Source organism: Theobroma cacao, chromosome 4, assembly GCF_000208745.1.
Source record: "Theobroma cacao cultivar B97-61/B2 chromosome 4, Criollo_cocoa_genome_V2, whole genome shotgun sequence".
Taxonomy (NCBI): Eukaryota; Viridiplantae; Streptophyta; class Magnoliopsida; order Malvales; family Malvaceae; genus Theobroma; species Theobroma cacao.
Genome location: NC_030853.1, coordinates 6,457,068 through 6,474,859, shown reverse-complemented (window position 1 = coordinate 6,474,859; position 17,792 = coordinate 6,457,068). Strand labels below are relative to the sequence as shown.

The 17,792-nt window shown below is 35.6% G+C and overlaps 1 protein-coding gene across 3 annotated transcripts; it reads right to left on the bottom strand.

Annotated features, from left to right (window-relative positions):
- On the bottom strand, positions 11,877-17,708 carry LOC18601276 (pre-mRNA-splicing factor 38B). 3 transcript variants are annotated; one of them, XM_007032162.2, is made up of 5 exons: positions 17,536-17,708; positions 16,766-17,065; positions 15,618-15,698; positions 14,230-14,301; positions 12,086-12,985 (listed from the first exon to the last, which is right to left on the bottom strand). In XM_007032162.2, the coding sequence occupies exons 2-5, from the start codon at positions 17,051-17,053 to the stop codon at positions 12,086-12,088; spliced, it is 1,341 nt and encodes a 446-aa protein (XP_007032224.2). In that variant the 5' UTR covers positions 17,054-17,065; positions 17,536-17,708. The 3 variants fall into 3 exon arrangements, with proteins under 3 accessions (XP_017975693.1, XP_007032224.2, XP_007032225.2); XM_007032163.2 differs by having other exon boundaries at positions 16,766-17,123; positions 17,536-17,682; XM_018120204.1 differs by lacking the exon at positions 17,536-17,708 and having other exon boundaries at positions 11,877-12,985; positions 16,766-17,053.

The following is a 17,792-nucleotide window of genomic DNA, read 5'->3' as shown; positions in this document are numbered from 1 at the left end:
GTATGTGTCTGGCATTCGATAGTAATCCTTTTTATTGTAAATGTCTCCGCTGGAAGTCATGGGTCCTTTTGTAGTGTGAATACAATCTAACAATGTGAATATGTGCATGCAATGTAAATTGCTAAATACATGACTGGTATAGTGCATGTATATTATTATCGATAATGCCATTGTGTTTTGGCTATGTTCACACCCGGGAAAAGGTGTGTGTGTGTGTGTATGCATGATATGATAAATTTGTTAAGCAAAGGTAAATGGATAGGCTTGCTTGGGCTTAGTGAGCTATGCTCATTGAGCTCATGCACCGGTCATGGCCCGAGAAATTGGATCATGACAGATACCTTGGTCGAGGGCTATCCCAACCGAGATTGCCAAGGCTGTTAAAAAGTTATGTACGCATAAATCGTGTTTTTATTTTGAAAACATAACCGTTCCTTGACGTTGGCTAAGTTCACCCTCACGTGGTGGTTTGGCGTGAAGTGAACTCTAAAAGTGTACCTCGAGAGTTACCCTACACGCCTTTTCAACTGAAGTAAGAATTTAATAGGGGTACCGTGCCCCTCTAATAGGCTGATCCACGGAAACCCGTCCATTGCAACGACTAATCAATAACCCACCAATTCAATAAAATTTAACAGCATGACATGACAATTTTATCATTATCCAGCCTATCAAGCCAAACAACAGTTTATACATTTACAACACAAATACCAATTCAGCCATTCATGCCAATATTGCCATAAGCCAATCAATTAGAACCATAAATTCACAATTCATTAAATGGTCTCCAATTACTCTATTTTCAAAGCCATCATTCAATTTCAAGATAATTTATAAAATCATTTCATTTAAACACATTTTGTTTATAAAACATAAAGATTTACCATTTAAACTCATTTTCCATAAAATCACAAAATTGGATAAAAACCACTTTAGATAATTAAGACGATAGTACGGTTACTCACTATTTCGGGAGTTGAATTCCAAGTACTTCGATTCTTGATCCTCGGGTACTATCTCTTTACTTTTGCCAGAATGCTCACCACCTAGACATAATGCACAATAAGGCATTTACTACATTGTGCTAAATTGTTATAAAACCAATTCAGGCTTTATACTAATGTATGAAATGGGATGCAAATTGTTCGAACTATCATATAAACACGGTGTTCTACACAAATTCAATTGTGTACCTAAATAAAACGGTATTGGCCTAATTCGATCTATTTCTCGATTAATTGGCCAATATGTACAATTTAACTCCAAATAAATTTCATTTTTCTCCCAATACTCTAAATCATCAAACACAAGTCAAATAGCATAAAATCTAGCAAAATCATTTTCACATTTTCTCTTGGAAAATTCGGCCATGGTGGGTGCATCAATACTATGATTTTTCCTACTTGATTTTCTCACCATAATTCATCATTTCCTAACCAATTCACTTGAAATAAAATCAAAATCATCATCCACACTCTACATGAAAAATGTGGCTAATGAAGAATCCATGAAGAACATGTGATTTTTCTTACTTGTTTTCTTTCCAAACATGATAAATCAACTATAAACACTAAAATATCTCAAAATCTAACCCAATAAATCATCAAATCTTCTCTCTCTAAATTCGGTCAGCCATGAATCCTTCATGATATCTTGTTATTCAACCATGGAAAATGCAAAATAATGCATGGGAAAGGTAGATCACAAGTCAAAATCAAGAAATTTTACCTTTGATTGCTTGATGACTTGAATTTTCACACTTTTCCCTTGAATTTTTCCATCTAGGGTTTGTGTTCTTCTTTTCTTCCTTTGTTCTTACTTTGGCCGGCCATATGAAGAGAAATGGGCTGATTTTATGCTGATTTTTAAGCCAAAAAAATAAATGGATATAAATTTGACAGATGTCCCCATTCCATTGGTCTATGTGTCATACTTAGCCATTAAGCAATCTCTTTCCACCACTTAAATTTTCTCAATTATCCATGATAATATTGGGTAAAATTCATGTGCTGGACAAGTGTTGGGTGGTGTAAAATTACAATTTTGCCCTTGGGCAACAAAATGACTATTTTACCCCTATGCTCGAAAAAATGCCGAAATTAAAATTTTTCACTTCACAATCTCAAATTATGCTCTAAATAGTCAATCTTGATCAAAAACTTCTTCCAACGTTCCAATTTTAACCTCAGGTGGCAAAATGACCATTTTACCCCTAGGTCATGAAAATTTCAATTTGACTCCAAATCGGTCTTCGAACTCCGAATCACCATTTTAAGTCATTCTGGGTTTTTAAAATTCTCAATTTCATCTTAAATTTTCTATTTGGACTAGTTCGAGGCTTAATTCAACTTAATTGTACCATGTGGTACAATACCGTCCTTTAACGATTTCCAAGGTACCCAAGTAAGCAAACATGTATTCTTATGTAGGAATGGCATAATAAACATATTGTAGAGCTGGGCTTGATAAGACATGCTCAAAAAGTTTGATATGCTAAAGCTAAAATCAATTTATACACCAATGAGTCCATCCACCAAACTTGATTTAGATGAAAAAGGAAAGGATGTTGATCAAAAGCTCTATAGAGGTATGATCGGATCATTATTCTATTTAATAGCAAGCAAACCAGATATTCAGATTAGTGTGTGTTTGTGTGCTAGATTTCAATTACAGCCTAAAGAATCACACTTAACTACTGTTAAGAGAATTTTTAGATGCCTCTTAGAAACACAAACCTTAGGAATATGGTACTCTAGAGAATCATTATTTAATCTTGTAGGTTATTTGGATGCAGACTTTGCAGGAAGCAAAACCGATAGAAATATCACTAATGGAACATGCCAATTTCTAGGACGTATGCTAGTATCCTGGTCAAGTAAGAAACAAAATTCTGTAGCACTCTCCACGGTTGAAGCAGAGTATATTTCCTTAGGTAGTTGTTGTGCTCAGATTTTGTGGATCAAACAACAACTACGAGATTTTGGAATAATAGTAAATAATGTACCAATATTTTGTCATAACACAAGTGCAATCAATATATCAAAAAATCTTGTGCAGCATTCTAGGACTAAGCATATTGAGATTAGGCACCACTTTGTTAGAGATCATGTAATGAAAGGTGACATTAAAATTGAATTTGTCAACAGTCTACATTAACTAGCTGATATATTCACAAAACCCCTGAACGAGGAAAGATTTTGTGAGATTAGGAGAAATTTAGGGATGGTTAGTTTGCAGGAGATTTAAAGAAAGATTCTGAAATTTTCACAAAGGACAGTAGGCACATAGTTGACTAAGAGAAGTCTTTGTCAACTAAAAGCATTATGTCTCATTAAATAATAAGACTCCGTTAAGTCAAAGGCATGAAGAATAAAATAATGAAAAGAAACTGCCTACCGGGAAATAAAATAAAGGAGAAAACTGCCCAAACCAAAAATAAAAATTAGAAGGTAATTTTTGAATTTTGAAAGGGAGTTACCAATAGCACTTAAAGAGGGGGAGTCAGACAGTTTATTTTTTGGGATTAAACTGATCTCAACCTATTTTCTTTACACTCTCTCTCTGCTGAAACTAACGCCTGAAATTGAAACCCTCACCTCTTAACCATTCGAAACCTTGAGTCCAAAATCATCCAAACCAAATGATGAAATCAGGAAAATCTCAAGAACTTCTGGAGAAGAAGAAAGGCAAACGGCCAATGGAAGAAAGTCTACAAGCTGAAATACTAAAGAAAAAGAAGAGGATTGAGTCGAGATCTGTAAGTAAAAAATCTGGAAAATCGAAGAGCCACCAAATTTGAAAAGAAGAAAGAAAAGAGCAAATCGCACAAGAAAGGTACTACTTCATCTTCTAAATTCATAAATAAAGTACATGAAGAGAGATTTAGGAAAATAGAGAATGCACCTATCACTTGTGGAAAACACATTGACTGGGAAAGCTTTAATGAAATGCCTAAAATCCTGACAAGCTTATTAGATTATTTTGAAGAGTTAAAATTGAAGGAGTTCAGCACATTTAAAAACCGATCATACAGTGCTGGTTTAGTTAAAGAATTCTATTCGAGTATAGTTGTTGACAAGGATGAACTGGAAGATCTTGATGATTATTCTGATGAGGGTCTGAATGTGTTTTTGAATGGGAAAGAATTTACTGTCACTGTTGCAGATTTAAGAGAACTTCTTAAAATAGAGTATGACGAGGGAGAATTTGAATTCCCTGAGAATTATAACCCTTCATCCCTGTGGGAAGTTATCACAGGGAAGAGAGAAAAGCACTCCTCCAAGAGTAATATCGGGCTTATTACAAGTCCTAAAATAAGGATTCTGCATTACTTTGTTGTTGCCAATATTCATGGCAGGAGTGGAAGCTTAAGTTACATTCTCCTCCAGGATTTATGGTTAATGGAACATGCATTTAATGGTGTTCCACTTAATTTGGGCAAATTTATGATTGAGAGAATGAGAGGAGCATGCAGACTAGAGAAGATAAATTTGCCTTATGGAAATATCATCACTTCTCTGGTGCAGAAGAAAGGAATTTAGAGTTCTAGATATGAGGCAGACAAGGTCAAAACCAAAGACCAAGCCATTTATCTAGGTAGCTTGCCTAAAATGGGGTACAAACTTGATGGAGAAAGATACATTAAAACCCCCAAGGCTGGTCTAGGAAAAGAATCCTCCTTACCTGCTCAACCACAAGCAGCACCATCTCTATTCTCAAATGAAATGATCTTTAATCTGCTAATGAGAATTGATAGATAGCTCACAGACCAAGGAGCAAAAATTGAGAAAATTGAGGAGAAAGTGACAGAACTGGAAAAAGTACTGAAAAAGAAAGGGAAAATGCCCTCAAAACCAATTGCTGCAGACAACTCTGCAACTCCTAACTTGGCTCCAGCAGGATTAGAAGCTGAGGACTCTACTTTCCAGGCTGAAGGTCATGAACTTGAGGTGGAACAACCAAGAAATTCCCCATCACTTGAGCCTCAGGACAAAGAAGAATTAGTATAAAGAACTAAGGTGCTAGGGTCACTGGATGAAACTCCTCTGCCTCAACCTGAGCCTCAAGAAAAGCAGTCTTCTTCCCCCAACTCAGAAGAAGTATCTATCATGGATATCTTCCATCAAATGATTAGAGAAGAGCAAGTTGGAAAAGAAGCTATTATAGTACAAGCAAGAAAGTCCACTGCAGAAGGGCAATCAGGGAAAAGAAAAGAAAAAGTTATTGAAGAACCACAGATAAAGTCCAAACCACCAAGCAAGGGCAAGAAAACAATGGCAACTAAAACAAAGTTCATCAAAAGGAGGAATCATCCAAATTGGCTGAGAAGGCCAAGCCAACAACAATCTCTCTCTTCAAAACCCTCTTGAGATTTCATCCCTTAAACAATCCCCTGAAAAATCACCACCTCAACCCTTTCCTCAACCTGAACCCTCTCCTAAACCCTTGAATGTGAAATATTTCACTGATGATGAATCCTCTCCCTCATCCTCTTCAGAAGAAGAATTTTGATGATGACAAAAAGAGGGAGAAGTATGGCAGGGACCTTAGGGGAGAAATTATGGAAAGATTAAGGGAAAGATAGGAAGTAGAAACTATCTAGGGGCAGTTTCAGAACATTAATTGTTATTTTTTGGTTATCTACTGTTTGTGCCTTGTTGACAATTGAACACTTGAATTTAACCTTAATGTTTATGTTTTTTGTGTGTAAAATGGGATGCTAATATGTTTATGTTATTTGGTTGTTGATGATTGAATATCTGATGATGTCTTACTGTCTATGGTATTTTGACTGTTGCTGATAAAAATCTGGTGCTGAATTGATATTGGGATATTATGCTGATGATTGATTTCTGTCATGATATCATGAATGGAAAATGTTTGTGGATATATGTGGATGCAAACTATACTACATCTTATGAATAATTAATGGCAAAAACAAAATCTAGAAACAATATATTGTTGACAGACACTGTTGAAATATTGATGATAATCTGTCAACATTCATCTGCTGTAAATCACTTTATATTTCTGCATATATATATATATATATATATTATGAATGAAAAATCTCACTTTTTGTATAACATGAATAAAATTTTTGGGATGAATAAGTAAAATAAGCACACACTAAGGGGAAGCACACACTTAGGGGGAGCAATCCTCCAATTTCTACAGGATTAAAAAGACTAAAAAGACATTGTGCTGTTAATCAAGGAATATTTTGTCATCATAAAAAAGGGGGAGATTGTTGGCTCCATTAGTTTTTGATGATAATAAAACATTCCCATTTCATTTGTGTCTAATATCCTTACTTAAGTGTGCAAGACAAGAATAGTATGTTAATGCCAAATAAATTACTCAAAGAGGATATATTAAAAGTTATATGAAGAAGGAAGTTACAATTAATCAATAAGACAGAAGCCCCTTAGTCGAATAACAAAGAGTTAGTCAACTAAAATTCAAATTGGAAGTTGGTGGGTTCAAGAGCATTGAGAGACAGAACCAACTTAGTCGACCAAGAAGTAAGTTAGTCGACTAAGTGCACACTAGCAGAATTGCCAGAAATTGGGAACAGAAGATAGAGACGACTTAGTCGACTAAGATATCAGTTAGTCGACTAAGAGCATTCTGTCTACAATTTTGAAGTATGCACTAAAAGACAGATTAAAGGCCAAATTAGCTACCAAACTGTTTCCAACAGTCAAAAACTGCCTAACTCCCATCAGAGCTGATTTTTCAAGTATAAAAAGGACTTCCAACAACTAGAAACTAGTTTTGGAAAGGCTTCCAAGCAAAAAGAGCTCAAAAATCAACAAAAATCTCTCTGCATTTTACTGCACTCAACGCCCATCTTTGTAGTTGTGTTTTGCACTTCAACTTGTACCACTTAGATCAACTTTGTGATCATAGGTACACTTTTATTTCATTTCTCTTTGTATTCATAGAGTGAGCGATTCACTCTAAGTAATTGATTCAAGCTTGGATTGCTTGATCTAGTATATAGGTTCTAAGTTGTTGGGTTTTGGTTGAGCCTGTGAAAAACCATTGTGAAAGGTTGTGGTTGAGCCTTTGAAAAACCACTTTAGGTTTTAGTTGATCCCGGTAAAAACTATTGTGAAAGGTTTTGGCTAAGCCTAGTAAAAGCCATTGTAAAGCTTGGTGAAAGCTTGTGAATTTCACTGGTTCATAGTGGATTGATTTGGAAAATCCTTGGTTGAACAATCGAGGTAATGGATGTAGGTCTTAGACCGAACCACTATAAATTGTTGCGGATTATCTACTTTGTTTTTATTTTCATTGCTTTTTAAATTAGTTCATCATCTTGCCAAGAGCCAAAAAGTGCTATTCACCCCCCCCCCCCTTAGCACATTTATTTGGGACCAACAGTTAATGCCATCGTGTGCACCCCCACATCGCGCACAAGCAATATCATCATCAGTGTGTGCACTCACATAACACACCACTATCATTGTCATGTGCACTTCCACACCGCACACACACAGTCACAATTATCACCAAATAGTGCCATTCAATGTATAACATACACATCAACATAATGTAGAAACACATGAATTCATTAATATTTCACAACATACAAACGTTTCATCAAGGGCTTGTCCCCTTGCAAATTTTAAAGAAAAACCAACAAAATATTTGCAAGTGGTTCAATCAAGTAAATAATCATTTATTCCAAAACATTTTCATGCAAGTTCACTCACCTTCATGCCACCTTACAAAACTAGAGCCCACAAAGTCTTAATCCAGGTAATCCCGAAATACCGTTAAAACCTATATTTACCAATAAGCCATAACAACCTCCATCAAGTCATAATTTGAATTTAACAATTCTAATAAATATACACTATACAATCTACACTCTAACCCAACTTTTAACCTAGAATTCTAGTCTAATTCACAAACCCATTAAACTAATTGTTCAAGTTTGAAGTTTCCTTACCTTGGTGCTTGAAGGTATAAAGACCAACCAAACCTAGCAAATTTCAAGGAGAGGAAATTTGAAGAAACTTAGAAAATAAAGTCTAAAAATTACAAACCCATAAATTCAAAAATTCAAAGGTTGAAAATATATACCTTTTAGCCTTAAAAATGAAGATATGAAGTCAAAAATCCAAGTGTTGTTGAAAGTGGAGTAGAAATAGAAAACAAAAGAAAGGAAGAGAGATTTTTTTTCTCTCTCCTAGGGTTTAGATGTGCTGAAAATTGGGGTTAGAAGCTGTAAGTTTGATGCCCAAGAAGTTAGGAGAAGAAATGAGCAAGAAAAGAAAAGGAAAGGAAGAAAACAAGGAAAAGAAAATGAAAATCTTGAATTTTTTGGGGGAAGAACAAAAATGGCATTGGGAGGAGATGGAGGAAGATGATGCCTTGGACACTATGGCCAGCCATGAGATAAAGATGGAGAATCAAAGCTTTGACCAAGCTTTATGGAGAATTACCGTTTTGCTCTCCAAAGTTTTCACCCTTTTTAATTGTATCCTTCCACAATCATTTAATTCCAATTTCTTTCCATTTTTCTTCCTTAACACTTGTACCAATAAAATATCAAATTTATGATTCAACGCGTAACACCATAATATTTGAATATTTACTTACCCGCACTAGCTTTATTTAATAAAGACACGCATGCCCCATTAACATCATTTTTCTCTAAAATTTTCTCGTCCTTCTTCTCCCCCACTTAGATTGACCATATATTTCTCCTTCATGAAAAATTTTGACACTAAATAAAATATTAATATTTTAATATTATTTTATTAATAAAATATTATTTTATTATAAAATTTTCCACTAGCCTTCTGGGGCTCCAAAACATCTTACTTTGCCCCAATTTACATCCGATCACCTTTTATCTAGCAAATTTTTCCTCGATAGAAATATTATTATTTTTTTATTATTTCTCCGCGTGCGAAATATTTTATCTTAAAATACTCTTTTCACCCATCTCCATCCTTTGACACTTAAATTAGCATCCATTAACCTTTTTCTAGTTGATAAGGTCATATTGACTTCTATACGAGGGTACTGAGTGTCACAAGAACTCACACTTGAAGAACTTGGCATATAATCGGTGTGCTTCAATGTTTGTAGCACAATCCTCAAATGCTGCTCATGTTCCTCCCGACTTCTTGAATACACTAAGATATTATCGATGAACATGATCACAAACTTATCCAAATATGGTCTAAATATCTTGTTCATCATATCCATAAAAGTTGCAAGAGCATTAGTCAATCTAAATGACATAACAAAAAACTCATAATGACCATACCTCGTGTGAAATGCAGTCTTGAGTATGTTTACACCTCTAATCCTCAACTAATGATACCCTAATCATAGATTAATCTTAGAGAAACACTTAGCTCCTTGCAATACGTGGGAAGGGATACTTGTTTTTGACGGTCACTTTATTCAACTGCTTGTAATCAATACAAAGCCTTATTGATCCATCTTTCTTCGTTACAAACAATACCGGTGCATCCCAAGGTGAGACATTAAGGCGAATGAAGCCCTTGTCCAATAAGTCCTCTCAACTGATCCTTGAGCTCTTTCAGCTCGACCGATGCCATCCGATATGGTGGTATAGAAATCAGACTCGTGTCCTGTGTCAAGTCTATGTAAAATTTTATCTCCCGCTCTAATGATAATCTAGGTAATTCTTCCAAGAATACATCTATGAACTCCTTCACAATAGGCACATCTGCCACATTAACTAGCTCTACTTGGGTATCTATCACCATGACCAAGAATCCTTGACATCCATGTCTCATCAAGTGATTAGCAGTTATAGCCAATATCATGCTACTTGAGACCATGCTGCGATTTCCCTGTATATAAAAGGATGTTTCTCTAAGATAATCGAATCTAACCCTCTTCTGGTGACAATCCACACTAGTATAGTTGGGAGATAACCAATCCATCCCAAGAATCACATCAAACTCCACCATGTCCATCAGCACTAGATTTGCCTGGGTGTCCTTCTCCTTAACTCGAACCACGTAATCTCTATACTCATGTTTAGCAACAGCCACCTCTCTTAAGGCGGTGGAAACTTCCAAGTCTTGCTCCCTCTTAGAGTGATCAATACCCAATCTAAATGCAAAGTGTGGTGATATAAAAGAAAATGTAGCACCAAAGTCATACAATACATATGCATCAATAGAGAAAATGGGTAATATATTTGCAACTACTGTATCAGATGCTTGCACATCCTGCTGAGTCATAGCATAAACTTTGGCCTATCCACGACCAGCAGCACCCTGTGCTCCAAATCCAGATCTTAAAGCTCTACCTTAAGTAACTGTATTAGTGTCTTTGCCTCTACCTCCTCCAGTGCCACTGATAAGTTGTGCAGCAATAGGCGGAGGTGGTAAAGTTGCCTATGTATGCCCTTGTGTATCTCCTTGAGAGGAATGACTAGTAAGGCACTCTCTAGTGAAATGTCTCGATTGTCCACAAGTGTAACTTAAGATGGAACCTTGCATGCATTGACCTTTATGCTTCTTACCGAAAGTGGAACATGAAAAGAGAGGAGGATGACTCTGCCTAGCACTCTGCTAACCTTGAGGTGAAATCACTCCACTGACTCCATCTCTCTCAGTATCTTTTCCCTAATGGGATCCTTGTGAACTTCCTCTTGACCCAACACCATCAAATTTGAAATATTCATCATTGAAAAAAAAAATACTTATTAATGCATTCTTTTCAATGAAAAAAATATTCTCAAACTATTGGAAAAATAAAGAATTTGATAAAAATAGACTTTTTACCTCAGTAAAGAATTTTATGGTTTACGAGGCAAATACAGCATCATATTTCCAAACCTTCAAACCAAAATTTTTTGGGTTTTTTATTCTAATTAAAGTTTTGGAGGGAACCATAACGAGATTTTTTATTTAAAAAAGAATTTACCTAAATTAAAAAATAAGGTAAAATATCCTGTTCTCCTTAAATTTTGATCATAATTCTAACTCAGGTCTATTAGTATTTGAAATGAACAATCTACCCCAAAAGATTATTTTTTGCTAGATGCATAAATCTAACCGTTAGTCAACCATTAATGTTTTTGCTAGTCTGATGACGTGGCAATATTTCTCAAACAATTTTACTTTTCATTAATTTTAAAAATTATCATGCTATATAAATAATAATTTTTCGTTTTTAAAATTTCTCTCCTACTCAAAAAAAAATTCTCTTTACCCTAACTCTTGCCAACTGACCTCCTTGTAATCAGATCTAGCTGTAGAATATCAAATCTGACGAAATCTCCTTATAAGAAACGCGAGCTAGCCATGTTCCCCCTCCCCCAAATGAGGGTCAAGATCACACTCCCCTAAAGGGGCACTGACCGGAGGGGAGTGTGGCCTCAAATCATGCTTCCTTGAGGTCGACGCTCCTTTCGTGCTCCCCTCCCCCAAGGGAGCACAATATGGGGGAACGCGACCCAAGGTAACACACCCAGATCACGCTCTCTTAAGGAGATCGAATCGATAGGTGACTGACCAACAAAAAGGAACATCGGTCGATCTAAGAGAAAAATAGTGAAAAGGAGGAGAAAAATTGCTTGTTATACATTTTACAATCATTTCAAATATTAATAAACTCACAAGAAAATATAATTAAAATTTTAAAAAATAAGATATTTTACCTTTAAAAATAATACAAAAATAGTTGTATCTTAAAATATTTATATAATATTAAATCTATCAATCAACTATTTATAATCAAAGTATCAAAAACATCATTTTGACACAAGATGAATCAAAATGTCTTTGTAGAAGTTTCGTACCGACTTTGAATTTTACCCTTTAAATTTTGCCATGGCCCGCACTGTTTGAAACAATCATTTTACTTACGAATAGCAAAACAATTTTTTTTATATAACTTAAAATGTTATCATGCTTTAAATAGAGAAACTGAAAAAGATACCGAAAAGATTAGTATACATGTCAGCTGCCAAATAATGCCGACAAGTGCATCCTTCAATCCAGCTAGCTTGACTACAGAGTAAAAGTTCATAATAAAGTTTTTTTCTGATTTGCAGGTGCAACATGAATACCTAGATGCACTATTTCCAAGTAGAACCACCTAGCCTAATCACCTCTTCGCCACTGTTGTCCCTCCTAGGTACCCTTTCAAAGCCATCCCCTTTTTGATCACTTAAATCACCGTACAGATCCTTAAGCTTCGCCAAATTGCTGGATGCAGATGTCTTCTCCTTGCTTCCCTCTTTCGGTGGACTTGAATGACGATCAAAATGACTATTGCCGGCTTGCAAACTTCGACTTCTGCTCCTGCTTCGACTCCTGCTGCGAGTTCGGCTTCTGCTCCTATGAGAGCTAGCTACTCTATAATGCCTGTTATCATCACGTAACTCTTCATAGTCCCTTTTATCTGAGTACCTTGACCTTCGATTGTAATCATGCGTTCGCTCCCTATCCCTCTCCTTGTCCTTGGCTCTTTCTCTATCCCAATCCCTGTCCCTGTTCCTATCCTTATTCCTATCCCTATGCCGATCCCTGTTCCTATCCCTATCCCTACCCCGATCTCTGTTCCTATCCCGATCACGATCCCTGTCCCTTTCCCTTTCTCTTTCCCTATCTCGATCCCAATCCCTGTCCTTCTCAGAATATTCCCTGTCAGAATATTCACGACTCTGGCTGCGACGGTGGCTGGGAGATCTTTTTAAATCATCACTGCCAGATCTGTCATAAGGTGGTGGTGGGAGGCTGCGACGCACAGGAGATGAGTCCCTGGTTGAAGCACGATGGGGGGCACGCTGACCGAAAGAGACAGAAAGTGCAGCTTTCACTGATGGCGGCCGGCGAGCAGTGTCATCAGATCCATGACGGTTAGAATCCCCAGTTGCACCAGACGGTTTAGTAGGCAGCTTCATCTTCTCAAGATTGGATACAACTTGCCGCAACACAGGTACAGGGATTCGGGGGAAAAGGGTGTCAAAGTAGTACTGCAACGAGAACATCAGAGTGTCAACTCTTTTCCCTCTATGAAAACAAACAAAAATGAAAAACATGACGGGGTCAACATGAAGTCAGTAGACAAATCAGCAAATGTTGTTCATCCTTGACAAAAAATTCAAGCCAAATGACCTAAAGGAAGTCTCACCAATAACCTGGTATTCAACTCAACCAAAGAAACGAAATTCTAAAAATTCTGGGAGCTTACAATAGTAAATTTAAATAGTAACAATCTAAATGATGACTTTCTGTTAAGTATCAGACCCTATACAGTAGGAACTTCTAGGCTGTGCTTCAAGTTCCAATCCAAGATGAGTCAAAGAAGAGCATGCATTCGGCCTGCATTACGGCTGCAAACCAATGAAATGCATTGAAAATAAAAAGTAACAGAAAAAACTTCAGAAAGAGGGATACATTGACGAAGGGACCAAGAAAGAGTACCTTCTTTGAACATACTACTGAAAGTATAATTGCAGATAGAGCAAAAATCTGATTGTCCAGAAATTCTTTGCAAATTCAGTATGCAAAATAGCTTAAAGGTCATCTTGTATTTAAGTACTTCATTACAAGATGATGCATGAACTATTCAGACTAATTATGTTCCGAACTATTGCTTCTCAAATGTAGTTTCTTCAAATATCAGCCCAAATTTCTTCCACAACCTTGAAATAGACTTCAAATGGTTTTGGCAAAAATCATTACAGACTTAACACAAAATGCGACTTGTGTACTATGTTATGTAGCTTTAATAATTAGTTAACCAACTCTATTCATTTCACAAACGAAATCCCATCTGAGCCATCCACAGAAGCTTTTTAGACAAACATTAACGTACTCATTCTCATCAGATAAGGAATTGCTCAGATGTGTCTCATCTTAGGTAGGTATATTTCAAAAATCTAGAATCATGAGAGAAGAAAACCATTTTTTTCATAGCTGCAAATAGAAAATATTAAATGCAATCTCTGACTGATTTATTCCTTGATCACAAACATCAAGTCTATCACCTGCCCTCATACGCCACATAACTATCATAAAGCAAAATGCAGATTTTAATGAGCCACCCCAGAATCAACACTTACTTTTATTGATGCTATGCTTTCAATTTTTCAGTTGATCAAAATGTTATTAAATGGTCAACAATTTATCACTACACAAGGGGTGCAAATTGACATGTGAACAGCAAGATTATTTTTGGAAACATAAAGCATATCGAATGTTCGTTCCCACTGACCTGTCCAAGAAGCAAATCACGCACGTATACACCCATTGTAGTCATTCGTCCATTGGATCCAGGGGAGAATTCCTGAAATAGGAAACCATTATTTCATCTTATGCCCAAAACAGAAACTAAGTTCTGTACATTAAAATCAAGAAAAAAGCAAAGTAGAATAAAAACGGATCATCATTCCTAAAAAATTTTATACATAACCCGAATAAGGCTTTGAACTTCACGAAAAAAGGAATACACCTTTATCTTTTAATTGCATGAAAATGAGGTTATAAACACTTATTACCTTGTACTTTTATAACCATTGAATTTGAAAATGAGTGAAATTGAGTTCGAAAGAGATAACAGGACATTAAACCATGATATCTTTGCATTGCTAGCAGCCAAAAAATATATTTTTAAACAACAAAAACATGAGATGAACCAAAAATATATATTTTATATTTTTTAAACTAGCAAAGCAACCCTAAAATCATTTCTCACAAAAACAAATTCAAAAAACAATTGAATAAAATTTGTCCGTTCTATACTAAAAACAATCCACATCAGCATCATGGATATCAGATCTCGACCAAGCCAGGTCTGGCAATGTAGGCAAGATTTGATGAGCAAGACTCCAATTTTGCGAAGGGGCTTATATGAGGCCAACAATCTTGTCAGTGTGGAAGAGAACAAGCATGGAAGACAAAGGTAGAGAAGAAAGAAGAGAAAAAAAACAAAAACTAAAACAACAAAACTTTTTTTAGTATAAAAGGAAAAAATCTTATTCAATGATTTTTTTGTAAGAAATGGTTTAAGGGGTTTTTTTTTTTTCAGGTAAGCAAATGAAGCAATATATTTTCGCTCAACCTTATGTTTTTGCTGTTTAAATAAAATCTTTTGGCTGCTAGCAAAGCAAATATAACATAGATTAATGTCCCATTCGAATAAAAGGAAAAGCCCTAATCTACCAGACATATAGAACTTTTCCCTTCCCCCTAAAGTGCAAAGTCTATGTAATAGAGCCAAAGATAAATAGCAGATGACTAACGTATGAACCAAAAGTAAACCCCACTAAACAAAATGTAACACAAGATGATCTCAGTACAAACAAAGCAAAAACTATGGAGCTTTATGGGAAGGAAAGGCTTTTGTAATTCTTTCTTTAAAGACACCAGTGAAAGTAGATAAATTATGAGGCAGAAGTAAGCATCATTCTATGGCCAGACTCAGCATCTTTTGAGGCAAAAAAAAGTTTCCTAACCTAAAGGAAATATACAAACATCCACAAAAAATTGACCCACAATCTCACATACCAAACTGATGTAGACCATATAGTACTTAGACAGATTTACCATATTACTATATTTAAGGCGCCACAAAACATTTAGGCAGCCAAAATTTCTAGTTACCTCTTCATCTTTGATGTAAGGTTCAAACCAAGTCCATAAAGTCTTTGGATCTGCAGCATATCTCAAGTAGAGAAATCCAATCTGCAACCAAAATTTTAAGCCATCAATTATATGCATACTGGCTCAAAGCAGAATATCAACCATATAATAGAATATAAATTGTACAAAAAACCAGCAAAAATGAAGAATGAGTACAAATTTTTATGCTTAATTTCAAGAAACCAGAAAGCAAGGCATTCTTAACCTGCAGGAATAGTCCACACAATATGAGTAAATTAGTATAGTTGCAACAAGAAATGCTGATCCACTATTTCACAGAACCTTGACTGAGAAATCAATAATAGGAAGCAGCAAAACTAAGCAAGATAAAGCAACGACAATATACTGGAGTGAAGGGTAAAACAAGCATCAGAAAAGAAATGAATAAATAAAACCTAAGACTTGGTATATAGTTTCTAAGAGACAAAATTAGGAGCTAGTAAACACAAGAGTTTGCAATCCTACACAGTCTCCAACCCTGGCCTTAGCAATATGGGGATAGAATCTTGTTCCTACGTTCATATAAACTCTAAATCCATAGCTATAGTAGATGAAACATACTAACCAAAATGGAAGAACAGTGCAAACTGACTCAACATAAAATGTTGATCTACCATTAACAGAAAAAGAGACTCATCAAACCTTGATATTGTAGGCATCTGCTAAACATAGCAAGGTACTATGATGTGGGTCAGCAAACTCTCAGCAACTCAAAGAAACAAGGACACCTCAACCTTTATTTGTAGAAATCTGCTAGGTAAAAGAATAAAATTATAACGCTCATATATTTACTTTCATACTTTTATACCGATACAACGAAAATAGGCAATCATGGTCGGGTACACCACTCTAATAAACAAGAACTTTCACAACAATACTAATTAATTATAATATCTATCACAAATGTGAATTTCTATTAAAAAAAGTCAAAAATTTTAGCCGCATTACATCAAAGATCAAAATATATTAAGAAATATAGAATAATGGAGAAAAAAGAGTATCCAGCTTGCTGAAGATAGATTGATAAGATATCTATTGTTTCCGCTGAGAACAATTTCACCAAGGTTGAAGAACAAATAAGAAAGATATAAAAGGAGAGTTCCACTTACGGCTCTAATGTAAGGAGAATCGGGATGCTTCAACAGCCCATGCATTTGTTTGACAGTAAGCTTCATGGTAAAAAACTTGTAAAGAAGGCAGAATGCAGTCGAAGGACCACGACAGTTCCCGGTCATCCATGGCTCAACATGATCAACTTGATTGTAAATTTCATCAATGACTTCATGGTATGTCTTTAACCGGTAAAGCTCTTTGAAATAATCAGAAGACAGTATATTCATACACAGCACCTTTTCTAATAATGAATTAATCGGTTTGCCACATGTCTGTATCTCCATATCGATATCTCACTGTCAACAGTACCCCAAACAAAGTGTCATAACCTTATTCCACTCAAAATAACATCATCTGATTTTTGAAAGAAAAAAGTCAGATTTAGAACCAGAAAAGCCCATTTTAACTTATTAAAAAGAATTAAATTAACAATCTTTTAGTATTTCCGGTTGTCACAAAACGAAACCTCGAAATTATTCCACATACAATAACCGTACCTAATCCAATATTTATCATTAAATTAAAACAACAGAAGAAAGAGAAAGAAAAAAGGAAAGCTTGAATCAAAACCCTAAAAAGTATGACACGAAAAAGCGAATCCTTTACTTAACAAAAATAGGCATCCTAGGGCAGAATCGATCAATTAATTAATCAAATTAATGACGAAGCTAAAGCGAAGCAGTAGATAGATTCAACAGAAAGATGTATAAACGGAAACAGAAAACCTAAAGTGCCAAAAACAAGGGAGAAGAATTGAGAAACGCACCACCAAAAATCTTGATAGAACGGTCATCTAATGAATCGAATGGGAGACGAATAAATAAATAAACAAACCCTAACTCGACGAAAGGTTATCTCTTCGGTAATCCACCTTTCCAACGCGAACGCCAATCATGCGTACCAATATTACGCCTTTTTCATTAGTAGGAAGAATACCCGTGCTACGTAGCGGGTAGACCCTGGAGCTGCTCGTCAGGCCCGTGGGCTTAGTGCAGTTCGGGCTGGGGTTTGATAAGAATTCTG